Genomic DNA, 10,249 nt, shown 5'->3' with positions numbered 1-10,249 from the left:
GGGGGGGGGGGGGCGGGGGGGGCGGGGCGGCGGGGCTGCCAGGGGCGGGACCTGGTCGTTCCCAGCCCCCGGGGCCGCCGAGCTGCAGCCCGGGCAGTCGCCGCCGCCGCCGCCGCTGCCACCGCGAACATGGAGCCCCGGGACGGCCGGTCCCGGGCGCACAGGGCCCCTTGGCTGCTGGCGCTCGCGCTCCTGCTGGGGGCGCAGCCAGGTATGGCTCGGGCAGGAAGCAGGGCGCAACTGGGCGCGGCCCCTGGGGACCCCGGAAAGGGGAGGGGGGAGAGGCTTTCGTCGACCGAAGGAAGCCAAACCTGGGACCCTCGCGGAAGAGGGATAGGGGAGCATGGGGGATACCCCTCCCAATGTGAGACTTGGGGACAGCCAGGCAGAGGGGCTGGGCATCCCACAGCACCCGAGAAGTCAGCCCCCTCCGCGCTCGGGACCAAGGAGTGAGGGCCCTCAGCCCCTGGAATCTGGGTCCTGAGACTCCTGCTCCCCCAGACCCAGGAGTCCAGGCCTCCAGTTGCTTCCCCCAGGACACAGGAGACCCAAACCCCAGGGCTTCCCTCGGAAAGGTTCTCAAGTTTTGCGAGGGTCAGGGACCCTGTGGCTAGAACCCAGTCAGTCACGTGCTCTTGAGGGTTCCCCCCCAACCAGGATTCAGAGCCCAGACTCTAAAGAACCCAGCTTCCTCATGGAAGGGCTGGAGCACTGGCCCTAGGCAGTGACGATGGGACAAAGTGTTTCCGAGGGACAGTGCCCCCTTCCTGGGGCCCCAGATAAATCCACACACCTGCGTGGTGGTCGGAGGGGAGGCGGCCCAGAGGGGCTGGCAACAGAGGGACAGAGAGATGGGGGAGATTAGGGCACAGAGATCTCTCGTCTGTCCTCCTCTCTGTTACTCAGACTAGCCCCAGGCACCAGCCTGGCCCCACACCCCCTCCCCTGGGACAGGCCTCGGCCAGAGGTGGGTGCCTGGGAATCCAGGCCCCTGGCACAAGCATGGTAAATAGTGGGTCCCCAGGGGCAGGGCTGGTCAAGCTGGGCGGGGAAGGGAAGGGAGGTTCTAAGAAGTGAGAGCCGATGCCAGGATGCCAGCCCAGAGGGTGAGAGAGCATGGTTTCCCCAATGGGAACTGCTCTATGTGCCAGGATCCTGGGACGGGAGTCCAGGCCCCTGGCTCCCTTCTGCCTCAGGACCCAGGATCCCGGGCCTCGCCCCTCTCCTATTCTTAGGGGACGCACCGTACCCCCTTCCCTGCTCCATCAAAGAGGCAGAGGGGCCAAGGGGCGGGTAGGGGGCTCTGGCGCCAGGCCGGGCAGGTCTAGGCCAGCCTGTCCCTCCCACATTCCTGAAACCTGCCCAGCCCTGTCCCCCCTTACCGCCCCCACACACCCATACTGCAGCTGCAGGCCCAGCCCCAGCCCCCTGACTCATGACAAGAGACGCAGGGGCTGAGAGAGATGGAGACAGAGTGCCAGGCTGCCAGAGAGGCAGAGACTGTGGACTAGAGATGGAGACCCAGAGGGAGAGACACGCAGGCAGAGATGGAGAGACATCCATCCCTGGCACCTAGCCAGGCCCTGCGCAGGGTGCTGGAGGCCAAGGGATGAGCCAGCGCCGGCCCTGCCCTTGAGGGGCGGTTGGTCTAGCGGGAAGCACAAGGACAGGTGCAGTTTCATCCCCAGGAGGATTGGACCGAGGGCCCTACGTGACCCAGGGGAGGAGCCCTTAGTTCTGTGAAGAGAGCGATGTTAAGAAATGCAGAGAAATGGGTTTGCAAGCTCAGAGATGCAGACATGAGAGATGGAGGGAGGCGGGAGCTGGGGCTGAGGGATAGGGGCTGAGGGGCTGAACTGTGTCTGAGGGAGGAGGGGGCTGGGGGTCTGGATTCCTGGGTCTGAGGAAGGAGGGGGCTAGGGGTCTGGATTCCTGGGTCTGAGGGAGGGGGGCACTGGAAGCAGGTCCTGGGGGAGAAGGGGCTCAGAGGCAGAGAGAGCTCAATGGCTTTCCTGCAGGTGCCCAGGCTGAGGAGCCCTCGTCTGAGTTCTCCCTGGTGGAGGTGATGAAGGGGGAGCCTGTCGCCCTGAACTGCACTGCCTTGGGGGCCCACGACCATTTTGTGCTGGAGTGGTTCCTGGTGAGTGCTGCAGGCTGGGGCCCAGAGGTGGCCAAGGGGGCTGGGAGCCAGGGCACTGCAGGGCTGCACACATTCATTCCCTCATCAGAGCCCAAAGGACCGAAGAGCTCCATCCAGCTGCCTTTCCATTTTACAGGTGGGGAAGTTGAGGCCCAGCAAGGGGAAGGACTCTCCAAAGTCCCCTGGTGCCTGGGCACTGAGACTAGAAGGAAGAGCCCCCTTTGGAGCACAGGCTCCTGAGAGAGAACATTCAGAGACAGAAGAGGATATAGCAAGAGAAGGGGGGGAGGTGTGGAACTAAAGGAAGAGAAAGAAAAGAGGAGGAGATAAGAGGCCTAGGGACAGGGTGGGAGAAGGAGACAGAGAGAAAAGGAGAAACAGGAGCAGAGCAGGATGGAGAACGAGGGACCTAGAGAGAGGAGAGCACCCCATGGCCCCGGAACAGGGACCAGACCAGAGGGAGATGACACGAGGAGCGATGACCCAATGACCCGCAGGACAGTGGGGGAAGGCAGGCCAGGCAGCTCCGGCGCTGAGCCCTCCCCGCCCGCAGGCAGACCGCTCTGGGTTCCGCCACCGCCTGGCTTCGGCAGAGCGGCAGGGCTCCGAGCTCCAGGGCCGGGTGCACGACTCCCGGGGCCGCAGCCCCCCCTACCAGCTGGACTCCCGGGGCCGCCTGGTGCTGCCCGAGGCCCAGGTGGGCGACGAGCAGAACTACGTGTGCGTGGTGAGGGTGGGCGCGGCGAGCATCGAGGCCACCACGGAGCTCCGCATGTTCGGTGAGTGTCTGCGGGCACCCCGGAAGGGGAGGGCAGGTGAGAGCCCGGGAAAGGGGCTCCTGACCGTAATGTCTCCCCCACAGCGAAACCGGAGGCCACGGAGGTCTTCCCCAACAAAGGGATCCTGTCCGTGGTGGATGACTCTACCCAGGAGGTACCTGGGGCCGGACCTGGATTCCAGGGTCCTGGGGGACACCGGGGCTGGGAGGTTTGCACTCCTGCGTCCTGGGGGAGGGCGGGGCGGGGGGGCCCAGGCTCCTATATCTGAGCGAGGAGAAGTCCCGAGGAAAGAGGGGCCCAGGCTTCGGAGTCCTGGGTCAGAGCCCAGGGCCATGCCTGTGTCTGTCTCAGATCGCCACCTGCCACAGCCGCAACGGGAACCCCGCCCCCCAGATCACGTGGTACCGGAACGGGCAGCGGCTCAGGGTGCCCATGGAGGTGAACACAGGTGAGCCGCGGGGCGGGGGCCCGGCTGGACGTGGATGGGGCTGGGCGGCGCCCGGGGCTGGCTGACCACCGCCTCCCTCTCTCCCAGAGGGCTACATGACCAGCCGCACGGTCCGCGAGGCCTCGGGCCTGCAGTCCCTCACCAGCACCCTCTACCTGCGGCTCCGGAAGGCCGACCGGGACGCCAGCTTCCACTGCTCCGTGAGCTACCACCTGCCCGCCGGCCGGCGCGGCCGCCTGGACAGCCCCGCCTTCCACCTGACCCTGCACTGTGAGTCCCTGCGAGTCCTGCCCTCCCCGACCCTGGACCCTCCGAGCCCGCCCGCGGCCCCGCCCAGGCCCCGGAGCGAGCCCCGTGGAGTCTCACGGCTAAATGTGCCCCACACACTCACACCGAATGGGGTCCTGGAATCTCACCCTGACCTGTCACCCGCACTGACCTCTGACCCGTGACCTGTACTCTCAGCTCAGCCCCTGACCTCTGGTCCCGGATCTCAGACTAAGCGTGAACTTGAGTTGTGAAAGATAGACCTCTGCCCTTTGACCAACCACAGCCTGCCCGTGTGCGGCGGCCCTGACCTCTTTCCCTCAACCCAGCCCTGCCTTTTACCCTTGACCTGACCTACCCTTGACCCTGATCATGAGTCCGCCCTGACCCGTCCTTTCCTTTTGCGTTTTCCCTTAGACCCCACGGAGAACGTGGATTTCTGGGTGGGCAGCCCGTCCACCACCGAGGGCTGGGTACGCGAGGGTGACTCTGTCCAGCTGTTTTGCCGCGGGGACGGCAATCCCAGCATGGAATACATATTTTTCCGCCTTCAGGTGACTCACCCCATCGTTCCTTTGGAAGTCCTGGTCCCTGACCTCTGATGACATATTGGCCTCCACCAACTTCTGACCTTTCCCCTGGGTGGTCCCTGGCTGGCTCAGTGAGGCACCTGACTGGTGGCCCAAAAACTAACGGAGCCTCTGAGCCCTGATTTGAGAGAGTCCTAACTTAGTGTGCTACCTGACCTGGGGGACCCCTGACTTAGCAAGGGCCTCTGCCCCGTTCCTTGAGGGGGCCCTGACCCTCGTATGACCCCTGACCTACAAGATGCTTGACTCTGACCCGGGTGGCCCCAACCCAGCATGACCCCGCCGGACCAGGGCGGCTCCTGAGCCGGGTTCCTCATCCCTGGTCACCCAGGACAAGCAGGAGGACGTGCTGAAAACAAATCTTGAGGGGAACTTGACCCTGGAGGGGGTTCAGCGGGGCCAGAGCGGGACCTACGGCTGCAGGGTCGAGGACTACGACGCCGCTGAGGACGCGGTGCTCTACAAAACCGCCGAGCTGCGCGTGGCCTGTGAGCGTCCCGGGAGAACGGGCAGGGGGGCCCTGGCACCAGCGGCCTCCTTGCCCTCACCCCGCAGCCCCGCCGCCAACCCTTTCTCTCCATTTCTGTGGTCCTTCCTGGTCCGGATGGTCCCCTTCGCCCCCAGGTGCCTGCCCCAGCCCCCTCCAGTCTCCCACACACGAGGCAGCCAGAGAGCTCATTCCAAACCGCAAACCTGACTTCCCCCCGCTCTGAACCTGCCATGGCTCCCCAGTGCCCCCCGGAGAAAGACCACACGATCCACCCCCGCCTTCAAGGCCCATCTGGCTGACCCTTCTCCCCACCAAGACCTTCTCTTCATCCCAGCCAAGCTCCTCTCCTCATTTCTAGGTCAATCCCCCTGCTTTCTACTTTCCACTTCTAGCCAGTTTCCAGGGTCCCAGTCTTCTAGAAAACCTTCTTAGTCTGCTTGCGCCCGAGCCCTGGGCAAAGGCTCTGTTACTCCTTGGCACTCCTTCTGCCTCCTTTCCTGGGCCTGGACCCTGTGGCTAGGGTCGGGGAGACATCTGTGAACAAGACAGCCTAGTCCCCACCCTCTCAGAGCTCCCAGCCCAGTAGGGGAGACAGGTGGTAGAGGGTGAACGAGACCCTGAGTAGCAATGGGACATATACGGGGACTAACACAGTGTGAGGGGATAAGGGATCAGCTGGGTTCATGGGGGCTGTTTTAAACGGAGGATGTTACAGGCTCCGTCCTGTCCCAGGAAGCAGATTCTGACACGGAGCTTTGCAGGCAGGAAGTTCATGGGAAGTGCCTTGGGATCCACATTTATGGAGGCTGAGGAAGGGAAGGAAGCAGGATAGGGCAGAGACAGAAGACGGGCTGCAAAGTCACGGTTGGCACTGCAGGGCACTGGGAAGCTGGCCTTCAAAATCGTCCCCAGTTGGGGCAAGGGGACTGGGCCTTTCTACCCCCACATCAACCAGCCATTGCACGTGGGCCGCGCAGGGAAGGGGGCATGACCTTGAGCGGGGGGCTCTCTGCAGCTGAAGCAGTTCCCAGAGAGGGCCGACAGCTGAGGGCTGACAGCTGACATCCTTCTCAACAGCTGGGGGAATAAATCCTTCAGGGCTGGAGGGGAAAGCTGAGTGTCCACGACAGGGGGTCAGAGGGGCCTCTCCGAGAAGGGACCGTTTGAATAGGAAACCAAAGATTGGAATCAGAAATGTGAAGAGCCCGAAGAGGAGCTTCTAGGCAGAGAGATCAGGAAGTGCAAAGGCCCTGAGGCAGGATCCAACATGACATACTGGAGAAAAACGGCAAGAGAGTAGGGTAGCAGGAGCTTGGGACAAAGGTGGGGGGCTGAGAAACAAGGGTGGGAGGCAGAGGTCAGACCAGGCAGGCTCCTGTAGGCTTTGTCAAGGAATTTGGCCTCTATGCCAGGAGTATTGGGGAACCACTGCGAGATTTTATGCAGAGGGCAGGGCTGACCAGTGTGTGTTTTGAAAAGATCCATCTGGCAGTTCGGTGGGAGAGACTGGAGGGGCCGAGAATCCTGGCCAGCAGGGAGACTAGTGAGGCGGTGGCAGCCGTGGTCAAGGCTGTTGGTCCTGGAGGTCAGAGATGGAGAGAGTGGAAGGGTCCGTTTCAGAGGGAGAGCAGACAAACCTGGATGCAAAGATGGGTGATGGGGTTTGGGTGGTAAGTCAGAGAAGGAACATCTCACACGTCCCCACTCGTGCATTAACTGTGGGCCCAGACATCCGCTCTGGGGGAAGGTGGTTTAGTTGGCCCCTGGTTTTGGAGTTAAATTCGGGCTCAAGACTTGGCCTGGGACCGTGGCAAGCTCACGGAGGTGGGGAGAGCCAGGAGGAACACTGACAGGCTCTGCTTATGGTTGTGCGTTCATGTCCACCCCCAACAGCCCTGGAGAGCCCCTAACCGCGTGGGTGAGGGGCTGGGGAAGGTGACAGTCTGTCCCCCCCTCCAGACCTGGACCCCCTCGAGCTCAGCACCGGAGAGGAGCTTTCCTTACACTTGGGCAACAGCACCACCGTGAACTGCTCCGTGCGAGGGCTGCCCACCCCTGCCCTGCGCTGGACCAAGGTGAGAGGGAAAGGAGCCCCCAGCCCTGGAACCTTCAGCCCGCACCCTCTCCCTTCCCTCGACCCTGCCCTCACACCCATCTGGCCTCCCCCTTCTCTCCCTGCCAGGACTTCGTCCCCCTGGGAAACGGCCCCACCCTCTCGCTGAGCTCCATCACCTTCGACTCAGCGGGCACCTACGTCTGTGAGGCGTCCATGCCCACAGTCCCCCTCCTCAGCCGCACCCAGAGCTTCAACCTGCTGGTCCAAGGTTCGGGCTGGGGCAGGTTTGGGTGGGGACCAAGACGGTGGGGGGACCGGGACAAGCAGCTGGTCCCTCTCTGCTATTCCTTTCCTCTCTCTCCCCCTCCTTCCCCTTCTCCGATGGACCTCCTCCTCTTCCCTCCCCCACACCTCCAGGGCCACCTCAGTTAAGCGCGGAAGAGACTCAGCCCCAGACAGAGGGCGGCTGGAGGGAAGGCGAAGAAGTCAGGCTGGTCTGCTCTGCCCGCGGTTACCCGGAGCCCAAACTCAGTTGGAGCCAATTGGGCGGCAGTGTAAGGGACTGTCCTCTCCACCCTGAGCCCCGCGGGACCCAGGCACCCTCCCCGAGCCCCTTGGGGGTCCCTGCCCCCCTCACCGGTCCAAGCATTGCACCCCTCCACTTCCTGGGGGACTGGACAGCTTCGCCTCTACCCTCGCCCCCGCCCCTGAGACCAGGGGCTGGCGCTAACCCAAGCCCCCACAGCCAGCAGAGCCAGCCCTCAGAGGGCAGGGCTGGGTGAGCAGCTCCTTGACCCTGAAGGTGACCAGTGCCCTGAGCAGAGAAGGGGTCTCCTGCGAGGCCTCCAATGCCCACGGGAAGAAGCAGCACGTCTTCCACTTCGGCTCTGGTGAGGAGCTACAGGGGCGGAGAGGAGCCTGCCCGCTGCCCGTGGGGCAACAGAGCCCCGCCGGCTGACCCCTCCTCCTCTATCCGGTCCCTGCAGTGGCCCCCCAGACTGCGCAGGCCGGCGTGGCTGTCATGGCCGTGGCCGTGAGCGTAGGCCTCCTGCTGCTTGTCGTTGCTGCCTTCTACTGCATGAGACGCAAGGCTCGCCCCGGCTGCTGCCAGCGGGGGGAAAAGGGGGCTCCGTGAGTGGCCTGCAACCTTGGAAGTGACCTCTGTAACCCTGCCCCATCCCTACACCCACCTCTGACTTCACCTCCCACCTCAAGCCCAAACCCAGCCCGTGACCAGCCCCAACCGCATCCTGTCCTCCACCCCAAACCCAAATACATCCCCAGCCCTGACCCCAACCCCAACCACACCCCATCTTCAACCCCAAACCCAAATACATCCCCAACCCCAACCCCGTCTCGTTCCCATTCCTTACTCCATTTCCGTCTCCATCCATCCTCTCCAGCTGATCACATGGCCACCCTCCACTCCAATCCGCAGCCACCCCCACACCCATTCCTAGAGCTGACCCCCAACTAAGTCACCATCTCCAAGCCCGACAGCATCTTACGCACCCATCCCTAACCCCCACGCCATCACCACTTGCACCCCATCCCCATTCCTCTCCCACCCCACCCCCAAGTCCCTCCTCGTCCCAAACAGCCCCCTCCTCAGTCCCTTCCTCAGGCGTGACCACCTCCCACATGCTGCCTTCCCTCCCCCCAGGCCACCTGGGGAGCCACAGCTGAGCCACTCAGGGTCAGAGCGGCCTGAGCAGACGGGCCTTCTCATGGGAGGTGCCTCTGGAGGAGGCCGGCATGGCAGCGGGGGCTTCGGAGATGAGGTGGGTGAGGGCCCAGGCACCCTGAGGGAGGGGGGAAGCGGCAGAGGTGCGGTGGGACAGCCTCCGAGGGCACAGGTCCAGGCTGACCTCTCCCTGTCCTCCCAGTGCTGAGCCCGAGGACCTCCAAGAGGCGCTACTGGACCTGACATCAGAGAATCAGCATCAGATAGCCAGCCCTGCGCACGCCTCCGCCTGCCCCCACCTTCCCTCTTCCCCCTCCGGCCCTCCCTTCCCTTCCTTCCTCTGCAGGCTGGGCAGGGACCTACAGCAGCCACTGCTTGCAGGGAGGGAGGGAGGCTGGGTAGGAGGGGACCTTCCTCCAGGGAATGTGACTCTCCCAGGCCCCAGAATAGCTCCTGGACCCAAGCCCAGGGCCTGGCCTGGGACAGGACGAGGCTCCAAGGCTCCGAGGGTCGGCTGGCCAGGGCGATTTTTACCTCCTGCCTGCATTGCTGGTCCCCCGCCCCACCTGACGTCCTACTGCATAGTCTGACACTGGATCCCCACCCCCTGCCCCTCCACCCCCCACCCCACCATCTGTGGACACTGGAGTCTGGAATAAAGGCTGTCTGTCACATCACACCATGCTGTGGCCTGAGCCTCCTCTGGGGGACGAGAGGAGAAGGGGCCGCAGGTGATGCCCCCTCCCCCCCTTGCAAGACCTGGGAGAAGTCTGATGTCATGCAGAGAGAAATAAGAGACCAGAGAGAGACTCTGCTGGCTGAGGGTGGAAGAGAGAGGTGCCAAGGGTCCAGAGGGTGTTAAATGCCTGCATGGGGGGTGCAGAGCTCTTCCCTTAAGTAAAACCCTCAGTCTCTCTTGCAAAGCGCAAATGGGAATTGAAGCTGCAGGACGGAGGAAAAGCTTTCTCTGAGCTGCAGAGTGGTTGGAATTAGGGATGGAGCCACCCCATCCGAGAAAGGCATGCCTGCTGCTGAGGATTCCCCAGGGAAGGAGCGTGGCCTGGAGGAACCCACAAAAGGGTTTCCGGGGCAGAAAGGAGTGAGACCAGTTAGACTTACTGAGGTCGAGGAAGACAGCGATTTGAGAGAGGGATGGAAAGACGGGGAGATGGGGGGATGGACTGCAGAAGCCCAGAGATGAGAACCCTGGAGTCAGACAGACAGAGATTTGGGGAGAGAGAGGCAGAGACAAATAGGGACAAAAAGGGAAACAACTGGGACTCAGAGGTCACTACAGTCAGCAAGGGAAAGAAAAAAGGCTGAAAGGAGCAGCTGAGAAGCAGGGGGGAAGGTGGTAGGAAGGGGGCCTGTGTGACCTTGTCCAAGTGGCCACCTCCCTGGGCCCAATCACACTCAGGCAGTGGAGGGGCTGCTGTAAGGCGTGTGCATTCCCGGAGGTCTCTGCACTCAGACCTCGGGTATCCGGCAAGTGACTCGGCTTCTCTGTCCTCAGTTTGCTCATCCACAAAATGGACAAAGTGGGATCTGTCACCCTGGGAAAGTGGCGAGCTGCTATGGGAGAGCCTCCTGGTAGGGGACCAAGCCGCATGCCCAGGGTCCCCAGAGCAGAAGAGCTCACAGCCTGATTGAAGAGGCTCAAATCCCACTGTTTATTGAATCAGTTTAAAACAAATGAGAGAAGCCGGAAAAAAGAGAGGGAGCGAGTTAACATACTTAGATCGATCAGGGCACAAGTGGTCAAGGTCCCCGCTGCTTGAGTTTGGGGTACATACGG

General features: G+C 62.8%; 1 protein-coding gene across 1 annotated transcript; it reads left to right on the top strand.

The window, feature by feature from the left end:
* The first annotated feature begins 62 nt into the window (after positions 1–62).
* On the top strand, positions 63–9,131 carry BCAM (basal cell adhesion molecule (Lutheran blood group)). Its single transcript, XM_034638663.1, has 15 exons — positions 63–211; positions 2,019–2,140; positions 2,694–2,919; positions 3,003–3,073; positions 3,271–3,367; positions 3,455–3,637; positions 4,052–4,188; positions 4,556–4,712; positions 6,674–6,789; positions 6,897–7,038; positions 7,188–7,324; positions 7,516–7,660; positions 7,757–7,901; positions 8,434–8,551; positions 8,657–9,131. The coding sequence occupies exons 1-15, from the start codon at positions 130–132 to the stop codon at positions 8,660–8,662; spliced, it is 1,884 nt and encodes a 627-aa protein (XP_034494554.1). The 5' UTR covers positions 63–129; the 3' UTR covers positions 8,663–9,131.
* Positions 9,132–10,249: the final 1,118 nt, after the last annotated feature.

The sequence above is a fragment of the Ailuropoda melanoleuca genome, chromosome 12 (assembly GCF_002007445.2).
Source record: "Ailuropoda melanoleuca isolate Jingjing chromosome 12, ASM200744v2, whole genome shotgun sequence".
Classification (NCBI taxonomy): Eukaryota; Metazoa; Chordata; class Mammalia; order Carnivora; family Ursidae; genus Ailuropoda; species Ailuropoda melanoleuca.
This window is presented reverse-complemented; position numbering and strand designations above follow the sequence as displayed.